The sequence below is a fragment of the Leptonotus elevatus genome, chromosome 1, assembly GCF_054856555.1.
Source record: "Leptonotus elevatus isolate MCC_2025b chromosome 1, RoL_Lele_1.0, whole genome shotgun sequence".
Lineage (NCBI taxonomy): Eukaryota > Metazoa > Chordata > Actinopteri > Syngnathiformes > Syngnathidae > Leptonotus > Leptonotus elevatus.
Genome location: NC_141239.1, coordinates 42,077,827 through 42,099,340, shown reverse-complemented (window position 1 = coordinate 42,099,340; position 21,514 = coordinate 42,077,827). Strand labels below are relative to the sequence as shown.

The following is a 21,514-nucleotide window of genomic DNA, read 5'->3' as shown; positions in this document are numbered from 1 at the left end:
CAAGTCTGTCGCTTACCGGTGCATTTTCCACTAATCGTGTGTGCTAAGGCTAATTATTAGAGGTAGTAGTATGTTCACAAGCTTTAAAAAGCACCCAAAAGTTGAGACTGAATTTCCACAAATAACGCTCCTGGTTTATTGGGCATTTTTTGAATCTATAGTAATGCGATTGTTCATTTTCACCACATGTCGACAATATGAGTAATTTCTCATAGTTTTTTATATTCTATACATATGAATTGTTCTGAAATGTACAAGATTTCTCTGAATTGTTTCAGATTACAGTCAACAAGCAGACTAACATGCATGATTAACCAGATCAATCACTGCTTATGGTAGAAATTCTTCGACACAGAAGACCATTTACCAGTAGATGTAGTCACAGAAAACAGACCCAACATTCTTCGTTTGCATGGTCCTGAGTTTCTGCAATTAGATAATTAAAAGTGGTGTGTTAAAAAAAATAAAAAATAGCATGGAGTTCAATTAGTGAGGTCAATCATTCTGTGAAAAAAAAAAAACAGGTGTGAATCAGGTGGCCCTTTTAAGGGTGACAATTATTCTCTTTGAAAACCTGAGAAAAATGGGTCAGTCCAAACATTGTTCAGAAGAATGGTGTAATTTGATTAAAACATTCATTGCAGAAGGGAAAACGTATCAAGAAGTGCAGGAAATAATGGCTGCTCTAAAGCTAAAATTATCCAATGCTTTAAAATGGAAAGCAAAACCAGAGAGACGTGGAAGTAAACAGTAAACAACCAGTTAAACGGATCGAAGAATAGCCAGAATGGCAAAGACTCAACCAACAAGCCCTCGTAAAGTCTCACTGTTAAGAAAAGACGTGCTGAAGAGGATACAATTTGCCAATGACCACATTGAACTAGCCTAAAGAGAAATTGAAAAATATTTTGTAGACTGATGAAAATAAGATTGTTCTTTTTGGGTCCAAGGGTCCCAGCCAAACTGAATTCAAGCCATAGTACACTCTGAAGACAGTGAAGCATGGTGGTGCAAGCATCTTTTGATTATGGGGTTGTTTTTCTTACTATGGTGTTGCTTACCAGGGATCATGGAGCAGTTTGCATATATCAAAAATACTTATTGCGATTAACATCTTGGTTCCAAACCAACAAAATTACAGTTAGGGAGTGGCGTGGCCAGCTCAATCCCTGGATCTTTATCCAATAGAAAACCTATGGGGGTGACATCAAAAGTGCTGTTTCTGAGGCAAAACCAAGAAATGCAGAGGAACTGTGGACTGTTGTCAAATCATCCTGGGCTGGGATGTACAAGTAGGCCTATCTGTTGATAGGTGCACAAAGTTGGTCGATTCACAGCTGTGAAGCAATTCTCATAACTGTGGTTATACAACTAAATATTAATTTAATGAGTTCCAGGAATGCTAGATCCAAGAAAATCTGAGTTTATAAAGTATATTCAGATCTGTAAAGAAAAATAAAATGTTCCTCTTTTTCATTTTCACAAAAGCAATTCAAAAATGTTTCTTCGCGTTTTGATTTGGAAAATGATGTGCAGTGATTCTAATGCATTAAAATAAAAAATACATTCCGGATATATCCATTGGCTATTTAAATAAAAAAAGCATGAATAGCAATTATTGACATTTAATATTTGTTATCAATTTAATCAGAAATTATTTTAATAGAGGGGTTGAGTTTAGAAATGTAATTGCATTTTTCCTAATAAAACATACAGATCAACAATAGTCCGCATTTGTTTTGTTCTTAGACAAAAAAATGGTGATACATACTTTATTTATTTGTATTGTACAGTACTGCATTTTCATCCTAGCTAAGCAATGAGGAACTTCTTGGGTGATGCTGATTGGTGGATTTAACCTGGAGCTGCAACCAGCTGCATGCACTTCAAGCGGTCTGTCACTTCCGTGGGCGGGTACTTCCGTGATGACGAGATCACAATCGTAACAGTGGCAGACGTTCACCCGCGGCTCTGCAAGCCAAACAGTGAAGAAAAGAAACGCAACAATGTGTTTCACTGTGGCGATTATTGGCGCCGCATTGCTCGTCTGCTGTCTTATATATTATTTCTTCCCTTCGTCCGAATCCAATCCCTTTAGGACGGACACTCGAGAACCCCTGAAGCCGATGGTCCACCGCAAAGAGAAGCATAAGGTGTTGAAACAAGGTAAGCCCTGCTGTCGCTGTATAAGGTCGTTTTTATAAGCAACCTTTGCTCACACGAGGCACGTGTTACCCAATTTGTTTGGATAGTCCTCAATATGACATTTCGTACTATTTGGAACGTCATGACTCAGTGGTTAATTCGTAGGGTGAGCCCCGCCCACCAGCGCTTTGAGTTGAGAAACTTCACCATGTTTAAAGCCTTTTTTACCATTTGAATTAACTGTTAGTTTTTTTCCCCCCATTCTCGGTTACTTACACTTATGTTAGAGCAGGGGGGGGGGGGGGGTGTCACTGTGTTTTGACAAACATTTGACAAAGATGAAATACTGTGTTGAAAGATTTAAGCCACTGTCGAAATTATTATTTAAAACAATGTTTACATGACCTATTAATCAGAAATATGTCTTTGTTCATCTGGGTATGCCAGCGGACAGATTTAACAATGATACAAAACTGTGTAATCATTATATAATAATTGTGTACGTAACCCACAGTGGTTCCTGGAGAAGTGGGTATACTCTCAATTTTCACCATTTGTTTTTTAAGTAGTCCAGAAAAACGTCCTCTTTTTGAAACGGAGACATGTAAGAATAAAAAACAAACAAACGTCATTTTTACTTGCTCACAATAATAAAATTATCATGACTTGTTAAGAACAGTTTGGTAACACCTGAAATAATGTAAAATATATTAATCACGAGGCAAACAAAGTATATTACAATATTTAGTGAAAAATGAACACAAATATAAATAAATGTTAAAAAACAGCCTGGTTAAACTGCAAGCATTGTTTTTTTGCCCCCATTTTTGTGTTTTAATTTACCGGTACTTAAAAATTAAGTACCAGCCTATAGCTACTAAAAAACTTAACTAGATCATGTAGATGTAGTTAATGTGTAACCGGCAGCGTCCACGGTCCACCCCAGGAATCGAACCCACGTCGCGATCAAGTATCCTGTGTAGGAGGGCAAATCAGTTCACCTGAGCTAAATTTCTGGGCCGCCATTGTGGCTCTGGGGAGCATTTCAAGAAACGCTTGTTTTCCCCGACATGACCTCCGATTGGCTCATCAGTCCTTATGCCAAAAGTTAGCCAATCGAATCAGTGTAGGCAGGAGGGTACAAGCCGATTATAGACGGAAGAGGGTAGACCATGGCTGAACGGTGTGCATCGGGGGGGGGATTTCGAAGTGGGTATACTCAATACTGACTCCGTATGACCACGTATACCCTGGGCTACACCACTGGTAACCCAGTGTTGAGCGAGCTACTTTGGAAAATGCAGCAAGCTAAGCTACAACAAAATTACATCAAATCAAAGCTATTTAACTTGGGTGGAGCCTCTTTACAAGGCGAACAATAGTTTGAAATTTTGTTACAGGATTATTGAGGTGTAAATGAATGCTTCGTTCTTCAATTTTTGGCTCACCAAAGGTTTTACTACCACTTATAGTCCATCCAATATATTGGACAAATGCAGGGGCATCATTGTGTTCTTATTTACATAACTCAATTAACTCATTCACTGACATAAAAAAAAAAGATTATTAAAAATTAAGGGCAAGAGTCGATTACATTTTTTAAAATTGTAATTAATCGCATAACTTCACTAGTTAACTCACGATTAATCAAAAATTTGATATCTGTTCTAAATGTACAATAACAAAATTCTAGGTTTTCATACTCTTGTTAACAAAAGTATTAGTAATAGAAATAGTTCAAATGAGTTTTTGACGTTTATAGCCGTCAATGGCAGTGAATGAGTTAAGTTATTAAATTTCAAAATTTATTATTTCAATGGACCACAAACATGTTGTCTTGTCGAGTAAATAAACAAGAACTAATATTTCTAAGTTTCCTTCACTCACACACGCACACACAGTTTTATTCTGTTGCTGTCAAAAACAACACATGTTGGTAGGTACTAGTGCTATTTATTTTATCTGCTGATGTTTGCTGATTAACTCATTCACTGCCATTGAAGGCTATATATGTCATAAATTCATTTGAACTATTTCTATTAGTTACATTTTTTCCACTTTTGTTAACAAGAGTAGGAAAACCTAGATTGTTTTTTTTAACATTTAGACCAGATATAAAATTTGTGATTAATCGTGAGTTAACTAGTGAAGTCATGCGATTTATTACGATTAAAATTTTCTTAATTTCTTCCTAAATTTTTTATTTTTTTTATCAAATGTAATTTTTTTTCTTCCAATTTTTAATAATCTTTTTTTTTTTAAGAAAAAAGAAAACATAAAAAATTAGGGGCGTCAGGCGATTACCATTTTTAATCGTAATTAATTGCATGACTGCACTAGTTAACTCACGATTAATCACAAATTTTATATCTGTTCTAATACAATAAAACAATTCTAGGTTTTCATACTCTTGTTAACAAAAAAGGGAAAATGTTAAACTAATAGAAATAGTTCAAATTAATTTTTGACGTCTATAGCCGTCAATGGCAGTGAATGAGTTAAGTTGTGATGACTCTTAGCCTGTTGTTGTTGAGTTAATTTCGGGACACGGAATGTGTGTCCATAAATTTGTGCTGGATGTCTTGTATACAGTTGACACTGGAACATATGCTCTGAGTGTGAGGAGCAGCAATTTTTAATGGCCGTGGCCGTTGATGATGTACTGTGCAAATTTGAGCTCTCAACACAAAGTAAAAAAATCGGCCAAGTGTAGGTTCCTTACTCCAAAAACTTGCAAGTTGGAGTACTCATAAGTCAAGGTATCTATTGTAAGTATTTATCCATGTATTGTTCCTTCCAGGCTTCCTGGCCAGTAAAGTTCCTGACAACTTGGATGCCGTCATCATCGGTAGCGGGATTGGAGGGCTAGGCCTGGCTGTGCTGCTGGCTAAAGTGGGAAAGAAAGTTCTGGTTCTGGAGCAGCATGACCGGGCCGGTGGGTGCTGCCACACGTTCACCGAGAAGGGTTTTGAGTTTGACGTTGGTAAGGAAAAGATTTGGCATTGTTAAATTCTTCAAAAATTACCGGAAGTGATCCACGGGGCGTTTTTTTGTGTACTGTAGGAATCCACTACATCGGCGAAATGCTGGACCACAAGCCATTCCGCTGCATGGTGGACCAGCTGACCAACGGGCAGCTGCAGTGGGCGCCCATGGAGAACCCATTTGATCATGTCGTGATCGGGCCGCCGGAAAACCGTCGCCATTATCCCATCTACAGTGGACGCACGCGCTTCCCTGAGGAGCTGAAGAAGTGTTTCCCGGGCGAGGAGACGGCTATCGACGAGTACTTGCGACTGGTCAAGGTAAGACGAGCTGAACGTGCTGGACATAACTTTCCTCGAGTCAGACTCAAGTCATCAATTTTAGGCAATGGTGGCAAATAACAAAGTACCAATATTTTGTTATTGTAATTTAGTTGCTTTTTGAGGTCAATGTTCTTAATGTGAGAATTTTGTTTTTTGATGACATTTTTTTCTTTTTACTCCCGACATTGGATTTAATTTGTCAATATAGGCTCGTGACTTTTTTTCAACCTCCGCGGATGTAAATAGAGAGAGTTAAAGTCAACCATCTTTGAGATCTTGAAAGATTCGCTAATGACTGAAAGGCAAAGAACCGCAATGCGGACATCAAATGGTAGAACAATAACTCGGACTTTATTCAACCAAAAGAGTGCCCATTTCACTGATCAACACAAAAAGTACATTTATATCTGTAAAAATTAAAGGAGCACACAAATAGAATGTACCTTGGTACCTCCAAAATAGTCACTTTTCAGGAGAAACCCCAAAACAGCATGTTTGTTCAAACTTAAACATTGCATCTTCGAAAAAAGTAAAACATTTTTAACACTTTAGTAAATATTTTGCAAACATAAGAAATACATGGCTACACATGTGGAAAGACCAATAGTATAGATAAAAAATAAATAAAATAAAAAAATTAACTTTTACCAAATTGTGACTTACGAAGTTTCGGCCAGATGCCTGAATATATTATTTAGAAGAATGCATGCTGTTTTGTACAGTTACCGTGATCATAAATATTGACGTGTTATATACAGGGTTGTGGGAGGGTTACTTTTAAAATGTAATCCATTACAGTTACAAGTTTAGTTAGTAACGTAATGCAATTACCATAATATGAATGAAATGTAACTGGATTACTTTTGGATTACTCCAATAATGAGTATGTTCATGAAGACAAAATAAAAATAAATATGTGCCCCTGCTACTTACGGGTGATAGGGACCCGGGCAGCCTACAAATAGCAAAAATCTTAGTGTAATTAAAAAGAATGTAGGCTAATGATTGATTGATTGATTAAAGGCCATATGCTGTTTTCGAACTGTCACTGAAAGCAACCACACCTCATGGATAGATAGATAGATAGACAGTCATCCAATGAGGATGACAATGTGTGACATCAACTGCAAAATGAACTTTTATCCCAGTCACAAGTTTAGCCGTGTATATGTTGTGTATGATGTTTAAATAGTGAATTGGTGGGAGGAAGATTTGTTTGGAAGGTGTAACTCACATTATGGTTGTAGGCTAGCGGGCTAGCTAGCAAGAAGCTACAGCGCATAGCATGGACTCTTAGCTCAAACTTTCGCTCCGAGTAAATTCCAGTGAATACCGGTCGTCATTTCCTCCTCCCGTCCGTGAAGCTTTTTTAAACTGCCCGCATGTGGAGGACACGACTAGTCAGTTCGTTCGTTCCCACCTCCCCGACATGTAGCAACGGTCCCACTCTTTCTCTCTCTCTCTCTCTCTCTCTCTCTCTCTCTCTCGCTCTCTCTCTCCCTCTCGCACTCTCTCTCATTGTAATTGTAATCCCTCGAAGTAATCCCCATTTTTAATAAATGTACCTGTAACCTGATTACATGTTTTTTCCTGTAAACTGTAGTGGAATACAGTAAAAAAAAAAATGCAATCTGATTACGTAACGGCGGTACATGTATTCCGTTACTCCCCAAACCTGGTTATATTATATAATTATTACTCTCCTCAATAAGAGCACAAATTAAATACATCTTATATGATGTGCATCGACTGACATATTTGTACTACAAGCGATTTCCAGCGAGTTGCAATCCCTTCAACGCAAGATCTCTGATGCAGAAGTGAAAACGGATAAATAGGAAGTTCATTTTATGCACTGGTGCTGTTTGCCAGTCTCTTAAGTTCCTGCCGAGTGTTGCCAATGTTTGCACAACCAAGCAAGGAAATGGTACAAAAAGAGCAACAACCACAGGAGCCCCCACAAACATCCATCTTGGCAAATAGCCAGTTTGTGTCTGTCGCTTTGTTGTACTTGTAGAAAACCGGCCGAGGCGTCTGGTTCATGGCCGTGCTCAAGCAGTTACCGGCCTTCTTGGCTGAGTTGCTGGTCCGCAGCGGTCTGGTGAAATATCTGTCGGCCTTCTTCAAAATGGCGCCCCACAGCCTGACCGAAGTCGTCAACAGGCTGACGGAGAACAAGGACCTCAGGGCCGTCTTCTCCTACATCTTCGGCACCTATGGTAGGCCCAATTGTTGGCTAATCATGCATAAAGTATCAGTAGGATAACTGTTTTCTGTTTTAATTACACATCTCCAAACAGTAACGTTAGCAAGGACATTAGTGGTAACACAACCTGGAGATGTCCTAATAACCTCCTTATAACACAACTCTTTAGGTAAAATTAGCATGATTGCTAGCAATAACGCAACACAAGTTGTCATAGCTGGTCCACTATTTCTGATAAACCAATGAAATTATCTTATCGAGGGTTGCCAAGGAAACAACAGACACCATTCTCCTTCTCTGAACACTAATGTTAGCCTTAATGCTAATGCTAACACAACTCCAGAAGTCTCCCGCCTGTGTCCTTGACTTTCTCCACCCCCATCCAGGTAATATGCCGAAAGACGCCAGCTTCGCTATGCACAGCCTGATAGTCACTCACTACCTGAACGGGGCCTGGTACCCAAAGGGCGGCGCCAGCGAGATCGCCTATCACATGATCCCCATCATCGAGAAGGCAGGAGGCGCCGTTCTGGTGCGAGCGCCCGTAAACCGCATCCTGTTCAACAATGCGCGGGAAGCGTGTGGTGCGGAGACTCGCCATGGCAAAGTAGGACTGACGGTCACTTTTGTTTGGTTTCAATATTATTCGGTATGGCTCCACCAGGTGTGAGTGTGATGAAGGGGCAGGAGGAGGTACATATCCATGCCCCCATGGTCATATCCAACGCGGGTATCTTCAACACCTACCAGAAGCTGCTGCCCAAAGAGCTCCAGGCCATGCCGGGTAATAAGGAAACAAGCTTCAATCCATCTATGTATCCATTTATTTATCCATCTGTGTCTGTCCGTCGATCTGCTCGTCCGTTGACGCTAGTGCTAACACGATACATTCGTTGACGCTAGTGCTAACACGATACAAGATGAGTCCACAAGATCCACAAATAGGATACACTTCCCTATTGGGTTATGCTATTCTCCTTATTCAACAGCTCTCATTAGCATAAGTGCTAAAACTATAAAATAATGATTAGAAGTGTTATGGCCTGTCATATCATAGACATCATAGTCATAGTAACTCATCAGGAGCTGCTGTGGCAAAAACACAGATGTGATTGTATTTTTTTACAAAACTGATTAGCAACTACTAGTGCTGATATGACACTAGCGCTAAGCTACGCGATAGGTTTCTTGGTTGGTTCGCTTATATTATACAGGTGCTGGTCAGATAATTAGAATATCAATGAAAAGTTATTTCAATATTTAAAAAAAAAAAAAAAAAAAAAAGTGAACCTTGTATGTTACATTAGTTCACCATACACAAAGTGAAATATTTCAAGCGTTTATCTGTTTCAGTTTTGATGATTATGGCAGAAAGACACAAACATAAAAATAAAAGTATTGTGACAAAAGCTCAATATTGTAGGCTACTGTATCTTGTTTTGTTTTTGTTTTATTGAACATATAAATGCAATATAAAATAAAAGTAAAAGATAAAGAAAAATAATTATTAGTAAAGTCAGAATTTACATGTTCAAAGGGAGTAGGAAGAAGTACAAGAACTTATATAGTCCTACCTCCTATAAATTATATCATGATAATGCACAATAAGTTATTATATTTAATAATATATCATTAAATTAGAAATCAAATGAAGGAATAATGAAAAATAAACAGAACATGCACTTTTCTTAAATGCACATCTATTAGTGTAAGTTATAAACCCTTATCCATTGCTTACGCAAAAAAATAGGCAAAATAAAACCCTACATATACAATTAATCTACTCACAATATGATACATTTCCCAAAAATAATTGTTGTACATACATTCGCACATACTGATGATTATTATCTTTTAGCAATCCAGAGGCAGCTGAGCATGATAAAGCACGGGGCAGGCGGCCTCAACATCTTTGTGGGACTCGACGGCACCAAGGAGGAGCTGGGCCTCAAAGCCGACAACTACTGGATCTTTACAGAGAACAATTTTGACGAACTGTAAGTTGGATGTTCCACCGTATAACTGTACATCATTACGCTGACTTGTAAAAAAACTAAAACTGTTATTCAAATTGTCAACATACAGTAAAACGAACTTAGCTAACTCAGTCTTGCAAAGGTCTGCTAGTGCTAGCTTAATGCTAACACATAATGCAAAATGCAATAGCATCATTGTCACAGTAAAAACCTAATAACGAATTGAAATGTTACTACATGTACACTAAAAATTGGCATCATTGCATTCCTACTTATAAATTGTGAGGGGGGGGGGCAAAATGTCTGATTTATTACGATTCAGGCTTAATCATCACAAATCAAGTTCAGTCGCTCACTACCAACACTGGGAAAACCTCATCATTGAAAATGAATGGGTCTTACTTGTTTGCCGTTTTGTCCCTCAGGTTAACAAAATACAGGGACAGCAGCAGAGAGGAGTCTTCCAAAAGCATCCCCATCCTATTTGTCGCCTCCCCGTCTGCGAAGGATCCTACCTGGGAGGAGAGGTCACCAGGTACGAGACTTTAGATTTGGTAAAGCCGGATGTGGCTCATGCGTGTGCCATACAACTTACGACAGTGATTTATTTTTTTTGGTTTGGCGCTGTAGGCAAGTCCACGTTAAGTCTGGTCAGCTTCGCCAATTACGACTGGTTCGAGGAGTGGAAGGACGACAAGGTGACCAACCGGGCGTCCGATTACAAGGAGTTAAAGCAGACGTTCATCGAGACAGCCCTGCAGGTGGTGCTGGAGGTCTTCCCCAAAATCTCCAGGGACAAGGTAAGGTTAGCATTAGCATTAGCTGAAGTGAGACGCTTTTATGTTAGCTCTCGACAAATCCATTTCTTGTCAGTACGTGCCCTGCGTTTGGCTAGTGACCATTCCGGGGTCGACCCAGCTCTCTCCTAATTAATTAATGAATGTCACTTTCCCACTCTGGCACAGGTGGAATACATCGACGCCGGCACGCCCATCACCAACACTCACTACATCGGCACGCCCAAGGGTGAGATCTACGGGGCTGACCATGGCATTGAGCGCTTCACCCCGGAGTTCAGCGCCAACATCAGGCCCCAGACGCCGTTCAAAAACCTCTACCTGACAGGTAGTCACGTCGTCCAATCCAGTGTTTCCCAACCTTGATTGAGCCAAGGAACATCCTGTTCTGCCTGTCGGTCACTATTTGTCGATGGCATATGATGAACGAATTGTATACATTGTAGTAAATAAATAATACTTTTCAGACCAATTACATATAAGCAGCTCAGTGGTTGGGAATCACTGGTCCAATAAGCATAAGCCGCCACATTGTCTAATCTGTATCCAGTTTCTACATTCACACGTCAGTTACTGTCGTAGGTCAGGATGTGTTCCTGTGTGGCTTCGCGGGCGCACTGGCTGGCGCGCTTACCTGCGGCTCAGCCATCCTACATCGCAACCTGCACCTGGATGGCTTGGCGCTGGCCAAGAAGACCAAGTTTGTCAACGGCAAACTGAAAGGAGTGTAACCGGGCGGAATAGGAGCTGGCTTGACTAACGGGGCTTTTTAATTGGCTGATTTGCCTCATGAATGAAACACACACAAAAATGATTTCACACCAGTGATGCTATCTGCAGTGCCTTTTATGGAATATCTAAACAATATCTTGTTTGCCATATTATACACATGTACATAAACATGTTCTGTAAAATATTAAATATTTATTGAAATACTGTATTTTGAAAAAGATATGTTACAGTACAGTGTATAATGTAGAAAATAAAGTTTAATCATAACATGGCTGCTGTATGTACTGTGACAATATGCATCATTATATACAATATTGTTTGGATGTGAAAGAGAAATTTTATGTACTTAAGTCTAACCTGTTTTGGTTTGTAACATGCTTACTTACGGAGCTCATATTATAAGACTTATTTGTGATTAAGGGCTATATAAATAAACTTGATTAGAAACACCGCCGTGTTAAAGTGACAACCATTTTCAGTTTGTTGGCCTACATTTGCACAAAGTGCTAACTGTTATTTTAAAATGTTACTTTTAATTTGGCATAGTTGAGAAAATGCAAATAATGTGAATGCATTTTCTATCGGTAACGTTGTTAGACATTTAGCTGTACTTAATAATTTTAATACAGTTCTTGAATGTCCACAATCCCTAGTGGGCGTGCGTCAACGGCGTTCGCGTTCACGAGTCACGACACACATGAACAGCTGATGTTAACTTTGAGCTTTTCCGTATCATGTAGTTGTACAATTTAAGAGTTGTGTGTATATTTTTGAGGAGGGGGGACTGCCTGGGCTGCCAGCAACACGTAAGCAAGATCATTTTACATAATACCATTAAGGTAAAGTAAACCGAAAAGTCATGTACTGTAGTTATTGAAATGATAAACCGTGTAGACTGCAAGCTAACTTGCTTAATGGTTAAGACCCTAATTAGCTGGTCACGTGACAAGCTAAGTATATCTTTAAAATTGCATGATTATTACATAAAAATACATAAATAAATAAAAAACTAGATTATTTACTCCATGGACAAATACAAGCGGCCCTATTATTGCAATACGTCAGAGCCTGATCCTGATTGGCTGTGCCTGATCTGATTTGCCCAGAGACGTACAAATCTGCTGAGTCTTGGACGACGTCGACGTCACTGCCATGTTGAATGTGGCATAGTCGAGAGAACGTTTACACAGCAGTAACCCAAAGATGTTATTCTTCCTTCAGGTGCTGGGTAAAGGAGGGTTACCAGTAGATTTAAAATTATTACGTTTCTGGCATATTCCTTGCTAATGGAGCCGACACGGCAGAACAGAATTCATGCTCAATTTGATCCAAACCTTTTCCTTCGAACAGGGCTCGCTCATGACATGCGCAGTAGCAACATAAAGTTCAGCATGTATAAACTAAAATACAGTAGCCAAAGTAATAATACACAAAACAAATATTACCCATCTGCAAGTCATTAAATAAAAATACAAAATGGCAACTAAATCATGTGTTACACAGCCAGCCAAGAATTAATGAGATTACCCATCTCAGTTAAGACTACACAATTTTGGATGTAATTGGCTATTTCAGCATTTTTGGTATAGCGTTTAAGGACTTCGTGGGACGTCCATCATTCAATATTCAGAAATGTATAACATTTTTAACTAATCATAACTGGAGACAGACTACAGACTGCTTTCTCAGTTGTTTATACTTGGGGAAACTTTAACCTAGTAGTATGAGAAAATTTAGCCAAGCAACTAACAACTGTCAGAATAGTTACGTTGGGGCAATTTGGGAAAGACTTTTGTTTTTGGGAGGCTGGTTTGGTTTCTACCTCCAGAATTCACAGACATACATGTGGGACTTTAGATAACAGTGTGATCCATAGTCAGCTAATTTTATTTGCAAGATAATGTTATAAAAGCCAACACAGTTAATTGTTATCAATCATTTGTTCAGGTTTTACCTGTAAAAGGTAGTCCCATGAGCTCTGGCTTAACCTGGAAACTGGTTGGTTACAGAAATAATTTACAATGCTTCACTTTTGCCACATTTTATGTTACAACCTTATTCCAAAATGTAATATTCTTTTTCCCCCTAAAAAACACACACACACACACACACACACACACTGCACCCTATAATGATATCTTGAATGATAATTTTGTAATTTTTTGCAATGTACACATGTACATAAATATTCACAGTCTTTGGTCAATAGTGTGTTGTTGCACCTTTGGCTGAAGCTGCAGCCTGAAGTCTTTATTTATTTATTTATTTTAAAGAATATGCTTCTTATCACACTTTTCCTTGGGCAGCTTTGCCCATTCTCCAAGAAGCTCATGCATATGCATCTTCTCTAACTGCTCTGCTTTTCTACATCCAGGGCAATGGAGCTTAACGCTAGTCCGCTCCTCTATGAGCTGCTGGCGGAGATTGGCCAGGGATCCTATGGCAAGGTGTACAAGGCCAGGGCAGTGGGCAGGGAAGGGCGCCTCATGGCAGTGAAAAAGTTCCATTTCTGCAGCGAGTTGTTACCGTTTTCGGGTAACAACGGCATCCCTCCCTACATACTCCGCGAGGCGGCGCTGCTGAATAAGATGAAGTACTTCAAACACCCCAACATTGTCAAGTAAGAGCACACAAGACCTTTTCATCTAATTGCTAAATGGTTTGGCAATTGTTAATTGACATTCACGTTTTTGGGGGGTAAACATATCACCCATTTTTCACACACACAAAAAAAAGCCTAAACTATTTGCAGTTTTCATGCAAGGGCCAATGCACTTCTGTTTTGCTGCCATCTTGTATCTTGGTGCCAAGGAACCATGTTGAAGTAAGTTAAGGAGCTTCATTTGGACAAAAGTAGTGCTTTGCCACTATTTTGTGGGATTTAGAGGCAATTACAAATGCTTTCTGGGGCTGTCAGTTACAGACGTTTGCTATTCACAGCAGGTTGCAGGCCATATCCACTCAGAAAAAGCATGGATTAGCTGTATTTATTTCAGTGGAAATGAATGCCAATTAATGATTAGTATAAAAAATTTATCAAATCCCGGACAAATTAATTAAAAGCAAAAATTGCTTTAAAAATGTCATGTTATTTGCTTTTGTGAAAAAAATATCTATTAACTCATTCACTGGCAGCCATTTTCTGAGCAGCCACTTCCTTCCTTGCCAGACATTTAAGGATTTTCACAGATTTTGCAAGGCCCACAGAATATTGTGTTCTACAGCTATATAATCATGAAATTTACCAAAACAAAAATTTTACTTTTTTGGGGGGGATGTTTAACTACATTGTTACAATATGCCTGGCGGAAAAAGAGCTGACGAAACTGAGGAGATAAAATCTTCTCTTGCAAAACTCAAAGAAATGGTCACCAAATTACTTGAAATGAAAAAGAGCATCGAGCCACTTCTGCAGGAAATTCAGCAGTTGAAGAAAGAGACACAAGAAAAAGATCGACGCATTGTCACCTTGGAACAAAAAGTGGATGATTTGGAACAGAATCTTCGTATCAACGATCTGATAGTTACAGGTATCCAGATTAAACCGCACCGCGGCCCTCGGCCAGCACAAGTGCAGTTGATTCTGACCAAGCTTCAGCGAATGAGACTATCGAACAGCAAGTGACAACTCAACTCTGAGATTTGGGATTAATTGTGGATCCAGCGCACATCCTGATGTGCTTTTCGCTTCCAACTGGGGGGATGCGACCACCTGCAGTTTTGATCAGGTTTGTTGACAGGAAGAAAAAGATTGTTCTTTTGAGAGATAGCTACAAGGTTAAAGGTAAACATGTCTACGTCAATGAAAATCTCACAAAACGAAAGGCTGACATTGCTAGAAGGGCGCGACAATTGAGAAATAATGGATTTATCGAGAACACATGGACAAAAGACTGTCGGATCTTCATCCAAACAAAAGAAAACTCATCTTCTCAGAAGAAAATACGGATCATGAAAAGAGTGGAATAATTGGCGGAGAGAGACAATAACTGCTATCAGTAACTCACATCATTAAATTGTGGATTATGTCTTACCCAAATGAAATTATTGTAACATATTACTAATTAACCCAAAACTGGAGCTGTCATGATTTGAATAATGTAAATATAGCATATGATTTCTTGCTGACACTGCCAAGGTTAACTCTTGTTTATACACCTGTATTGATAACATGTAATGCTGTTCCTGTAAGAACGTAAACATTGTCTGGCTCTATTTCTGTTTGGACATTTGTTGCAACATGCAAGGCTGTCGTGATAAGGTTGTATTGTGGCTGCAATGTATCTGCTGTAAATAGTTACAATGGGATTGGTGAACATGGTTCTGGGATGCGGTTAGCTGGGGCTACTCCGCCGGGTGGGCTGGCCTTGGTGAGCGCTCAGGAGTATCAAGATCTAAGCATCGTCGAATGCTGGCAACATTGGTGGTTGAACTGACCGGAATGGAGTGAACATTCATTGCTGTGGACGCAATGGGCAGAATGCAAGCCCATCTACTCTTCCGGAAGCCACAAGTGTGAAAGCTGATCCAAGGTCTGCGAAGACACTACTGGTGAACGAGCATGCGCTCGCCTTGGCTGCTCGCCTTGGCTGCTCGCCTGGTTGGGTGGGCCTGTTGGCAGCGTCCGGGAACCGATTTACCAATTCCAAATGATTGGCACTAATGCGTATAGTAAGAATCGATGGGGACGGGTTACTAATAAGCTATGGTTTCTACCCGTCAGCCCTTCTTTTGGATGTCAATGTTGCAAATGATAATATGTGATCGATGTAACCTGCAATAATGTGTCAGAAAGGAAAAACATTAATATAACAAAACAAGCTCTCTTCTTTCATTGGAAAAAAAAATCTTTCTACCTTTTTCCATTCTTTAATAATCTGCAGTAGAACATAGCCAAGTTTCACAATTTTCCCCTTCTCTGACCAGAAAATGGTGGGAAAACTGCTTTTTGTTGAAAAGGTTCTTTTCAAGCAAAATTTTGACTTTGACGCTAATACTCTTTGCTTTTGTGACATCTCAAACATCTAAACAGTGCTTTATTCTTTACAACAACATAACCAACACAGATAAATGCATTTTGATAGTAAATGTATTGATAAGTATATAACTATTTACAATTCAGATGTAGCAAAGCAAAACAAAACTTTGAACTACATATACAAGTGTGTGCGTGTGTGTGTGTGTGTGTGTGTGTGTGTGTGTGTGTGTGTGTGTGTGTGTGTGTGTGTGTGTGTGTGTGTGTGTGTGTGTGTGTGTATAAAAAATAAATCAAATCCCGGACAAATGAATCAAAAGCAGAAATTGCTTTAAAAATGTCATGTTATTTGCTTTTGTGAAAAAAATTATTAAAATCGGAAATCAGATTTTTGCACTAACATTTTAAGGGGCATATCGCCCAGCACTACCAAATTTTAGTTAATCCATATATTGTACATAATGACACTGATATTTACATATAAATACTCTTGTTGGAATGTATAGGCTGTTGGATGCGACAGTCACGTTGGTCGGCAAGGACTTCGACCTTACAGTGGTGTTGGAGTACATCGACCAAGACCTGTCCACTTACATGTCCATAGCCCCTCCTTCTGGACTCAGCCGGGACAACATTAAGGTAAGAACAATAACACAGTAAACTTAACTTTAATTTTTCTTTCCTTGTTGAGACTTCTCCTTGTTGATTTCGGCCATAAATTCCGCAGGTTCTAAGCGTAGTGAGTGAAGTTACTGGCAAAACATTATTTTTGCACCATGCCCTCTAACACTCATCACATTTCTTCTACTCTTATTTGACCTAACCTCATTTACCTCAGTGTTAAATTGTAACATTAAATATTCCCAAACATGGGTACACACAAGTACAAAAATGTCATATATCAAATTGTGTTTGCGGAAGTAATAGAATATGCATTTTTATCCATAGGAAGACAATAATTATGTTAAAGATTAAAAAAAATATATAAATGTCAATATTCAACACTTCATTTCCAAAAAACACACAATGTTCATCATTGTCCTACAATTACAGCAGAGGGCGCTGTTCTCCAAGAAAAGCCCCAAACAAACCCCCCTCAGTGAGTTTTGTGTATTATTACAGGCTATTTTGGAAATGTTTGAAATGTTTTTTTTAATTTTCACTCAGTAAAATAGAATTCATTATGAAAAAATATATGATAACATATATGTTCAGATAATGCATGATATACCACAGTTATCCTAGTATGTTCCAATTTTTTAGTATGGCTGTTGTAGCGACTAACCTTGGGTTCTGTAGTCGCCGTGGATGGATGTGGGAGATGTTTTTGACACGCTCGACTTAACATATATTTGTCCACAAAAAATGGGCTTCAATGGTTCAATCTAAAACAAACGTGGCATAAATTATGCTGCTAACTTTCTAACTGAAATTCTATTTGTGAAATTGATGTATGGGTGTATTTATGAGCAAATGTTTGACCGAGTGGTAAAAAAACGCATGACCTTCCACTCCATCAACCTGATCACCTGCTTAAAAGGATTAGGGAGGTAGGGTGGAGAGGTCCAGGCAGTGCCTACACTGCCACCTGTGGTCATCTACCGCAAATAAAAGCAAAAATAACATGTGGCTTCTACAACTGTAATAACATGAGTTCAAAAACTTTATATTATTATCTAAATAAACACTTTTACATATCATTATCAGGCGGGAACACGCTCTGTCCAATTTTGGTCAGTTTGATCTTGGGGCGGCATGGCTCAGTGGTAGAGTGGTCGTCTCCCATCCGTAAGGTTGTGGGTTCAATCCTGAGCCCCTGGTGAGCATATTGCGGTGTCCTTAAGCAAGGCACTGGACCCCGATTTGCTCCCAATGGACCTGGCAGTGGTCAGCCATTGGTGTGTGAATGTGAGGCATTGTAAAGCACTATATAAAAAGCAGTCCATTTCCATAATTTTTTTACATCTTTACAACTGGTCTGTCCCTATGTGGGTGTTTTTTTTTTTACATTATTGACCAATCAAAATTGTTGAAAATGTTTTGTTCTGGATGACGTGCAATGTTAATGGCTCAACAACTTACAACTGAATTTTTGTGTGTTTAACGCAATAATTTTGAAGATGCGAGGATTGTTGCTGATGATATTTTACATACTGAGCTGACCTTTATTTTTTGTACCTAATTTGAACCATTTTAAAGTCTCTTGAGCACCAAAGTTTGTCAACCCGCATGTGCCTACCTTCCTTCCATCCCGCAAGCTACAAGTGAAGATGTGGAATGTGTTTGTCCAGGCCGTGATGCTGCAGCTGATGCGCGGCCTGGACTTCCTGCACACCAATATGGTGCTGCACCGCGACCTCAAGCCGCCCAACATCCTGGTCAGCAGCAGCGGCCGGGTCAAGATCGCCGACTTCGGCATGTCTCGATTGTACACCTTCAACATGGCCCTCACACCAGGTGTACGTGCGCCATTACATCTTTATGTTCGTCACAAAAAGTGTGTTTGAAGAAAATGCGTCATTTTTTTTTTTGCCTCCGCAGGTCGTCACATTGTGGTATCGAGCTCCGGAAGTGCTGCTCAAATCTCCTTACATGTCGTCTGTGGACGTGTGGAGCGCCGGGTGCGTCTTTGCTGAGCTCTTCCTTCTCAAGTAAGCGCGTCACTCATCACCGTTGACATGAAGATGACACGTTGACGTGACGTTCATCCCGCAGGCCGCTCTTCAACGGATTCAGTGAGGCGCACCAGCTGCAAATGATCTTTGAGTGAGTATTTGGTCGTTGGTGAATTCTAAAATCTCTTTCTCGCAGAGATCATGCAAAAAGAGCCCAAATGTATCTGCATTTGGCCGTTTGCACAGAAAGCAGCAAATGTGTGATATTTCTGCATCGTTGCGTAATAAAAGATCCGGAAAAAAACATTCTGCATTAACCCTACAATGTTCTGCATTTTTTCACAGCTCTGCGCTTTCACACAGGCTCAATTTAAATGTATTTATTTATTTATTTATTTATAGAATTATTTTCTTTGCTTTAAAAAAATCATTGGTGGCTCTTTAAATGTATTTATTTATTTACTTATTTATAGGATTATTTTCTTTTCTTTAAAAAAATAAATCATTGCCTCTTTGTTTCGGGTCTGTCAACCATTTTAGCTTCATTGGCTTGCCAAGCAAGGACGAGTGGCCCCAGGATAGCCCCGTCACCTACTCACTCAACTTGGGGCCCAAGAATCCCAATCCTCTGCTGCTGCGCTCACTGAACCCCTACGACAGAGACCTCCTTCTGGTGAGTTGATAAAAAGCGTCAGAAAAGAGAGAAAGGCTGGGCGAAATATCGTTTGCAGTAATACTCAAATTTTTAGGATTTTTTTTTTATGGCTTTTTTTGGGTTGCAACACTTACACTAAAACGTGGCTGCAGAGAAAGAGCTACTTTACAATAATACAGTTGGTGGTGCCAACTTTGCAACTTTTCACACCCCTCTAATGACTATTTAAAAAAGTTTTTTAGCTCTAACCCCTGAAGCAAAATTTGCCTTGTCATTGTCACTTGCTTTTTCTAGAAGCGAAGGCGTAAAAACAATCAACAAAAATTTGAAATTGTATTTTTGTGAAAAAAATCTAATTTTTTATTTTAAGGCCATTTTCCCAGCTTGAGTGTCAACCCTCCATTTTGTTCCCTGCAGCAATGTTTGACCTTCACGCCGAGCAGACGCATCTCGGCTGCCAGGGCCCTCGCTCACCCCTTTTTCAGCCAGCACTGAGCGAAAGTACTCAATCCATTATAACAAGTTGATGTTGCACATTTACAAAAGTACTATGAGCACCTTAAAATGGACACCTTTTGTTGCTCATTTGATCAAACTGAGAAGTGGCAGTGCTTTATGTTGTTAAAAACGTATGAATTTGAGGCCTGATTAATGAAATATGTCAGTGTTATTTATAACATCTTTTTCTATTCATGTCTATACCAGTTTATAACCAGTGTTGCATTTAGGAGCAGTGCAAGCACTTTCATGGGTTGATTTGTAAACTTCAAACAGAAAAACATTTATTAAATGAGACATTTTTTTCCACGTTTTTAATACTGTGTCTTAATAACATGTCTGTGACATGCAGGCATGCAAGTTGGTCAAAATGGTTCAAGAATTCTAGACATATTTTTGAAATTGGCTAACTGCTGGTGTTTCCCTACCTAGCTGTCTATCAACATTATTATTATACTCAACATTATTATCAGAAGCTAATGCCACTAATACTGTTAACACTGCAAGTCTTCTTACATCTTGGATCTTGGATCGTCTTTGACATGATAGCAACATTTGAGCTGCTGCGTCAAAGTAGTTCTTTCCCTCTGGAACTTCGCCCAGCCAAGCTTTCGAGACGTTGGCTGAGAAACTTGATATAGAAGTGGTGGTTATGTTTATTTGTCCAACTGTTACATAACAGTGAGGAGCAAGTGCACATTTCAGAAACTGACAGACCACTAAATTGATTGTTTAATTTCCCACTTAATGGGTAGGCAGGCACACGTGTTTGTTTATTAGGCCAAATTTCCCATGCGCCGTTTCACGTCACCATAGAAACGTGATGCGTTTCCAGCTTTCAACAAAATGCAATTAAAAAAACGGACCCATAAATGCAACACATTTCATGTCATTCACCAAGTAAGATAATTGATTCAGTTACGTTGTCTACTCACACATTCACATTACCAAATTGTACTTTTTGAATCCGCTTTTATTTATGTTTCAAGACATTTAAACATAACTGTGCGTCATGTACTTGTCAGTTATCGCTTTGTTGACCCGACTGTCTTTAAACGCAACACCTACCGCTCACCGGGCTCCCTTAAATTACCGTTTCGGCAGCTATTTGTTTCTTGCATATTACATTTAAATATGGGTACAGACGCACCACTGTTCGTCCGTCTATTTTTATTCTTCATTCACGTGTGCTGTTAATGCCCCCACCCACCTCCGCGAGAGAGGGGCTGACTACTTTTGGAGCAAGCTGTCAACGTCAAGTGCTGGCTAGCCCAAGGGAGGAGCTTGTGCCTGTTCTCGCTACACGCACGTAAGTATCAGACAGACAGTGTTCGTTCTTTCATAAAAAAATAAAATAAATAAAAAGTCTAGAGTAGCGGGGTATGACCTTGAATCAATTCCCGTGGATGTTAATGACTGCTATTAAGTTACATTTGATAACTTGCTTGACATTGTCTCGATATGGAAGTTCTTTTTAACTGAAGCGCATGAAATGGTCGTGGAGTCACCTGCTTGTAAATACCGTAAAGCAACTAAAAAACGTCATGGATTGAATACGGTTTAGTTTCCTAGTTTTAATTTTTTTTTAAATTTGATTTATTAATATT

At 39.3% G+C, this 21,514-nt stretch overlaps 2 protein-coding genes across 3 annotated transcripts; both read left to right on the top strand.

The window, feature by feature from the left end:
* Window positions 1-1,922: 1,922 nt before the first annotated feature.
* Window positions 1,923-11,615, top strand: retsat.2 (retinol saturase, tandem duplicate 2). Its single transcript, XM_086059411.1, has 11 exons — window positions 1,923-2,166; window positions 4,946-5,128; window positions 5,209-5,450; window positions 7,471-7,672; window positions 8,046-8,243; window positions 8,324-8,443; window positions 9,518-9,656; window positions 10,061-10,170; window positions 10,266-10,435; window positions 10,601-10,760; window positions 11,015-11,615. The coding sequence occupies exons 1-11, from the start codon at window positions 2,007-2,009 to the stop codon at window positions 11,161-11,163; spliced, it is 1,833 nt and encodes a 610-aa protein (XP_085915537.1). The 5' UTR covers window positions 1,923-2,006; the 3' UTR covers window positions 11,164-11,615.
* Window positions 11,616-11,828: 213 nt separating this feature from the next.
* cdk21 (cyclin-dependent kinase 21) lies at window positions 11,829-20,180 on the top strand. Of its 2 annotated transcripts, none has more exons than XM_086059457.1 (8): window positions 11,829-11,970; window positions 13,539-13,784; window positions 16,646-16,778; window positions 18,431-18,598; window positions 18,681-18,760; window positions 18,855-18,905; window positions 19,295-19,427; window positions 19,827-20,180. In XM_086059457.1, the coding sequence occupies exons 2-8, from the start codon at window positions 13,543-13,545 to the stop codon at window positions 19,902-19,904; spliced, it is 885 nt and encodes a 294-aa protein (XP_085915583.1). In that variant the 5' UTR covers window positions 11,829-11,970; window positions 13,539-13,542; the 3' UTR covers window positions 19,905-20,180. The 2 variants fall into 2 exon arrangements, with proteins under 2 accessions (XP_085915583.1, XP_085915574.1); XM_086059448.1 differs by having other exon boundaries at window positions 18,681-18,790.
* The last annotated feature ends 1,334 nt before the right edge of the window (window positions 20,181-21,514 follow it).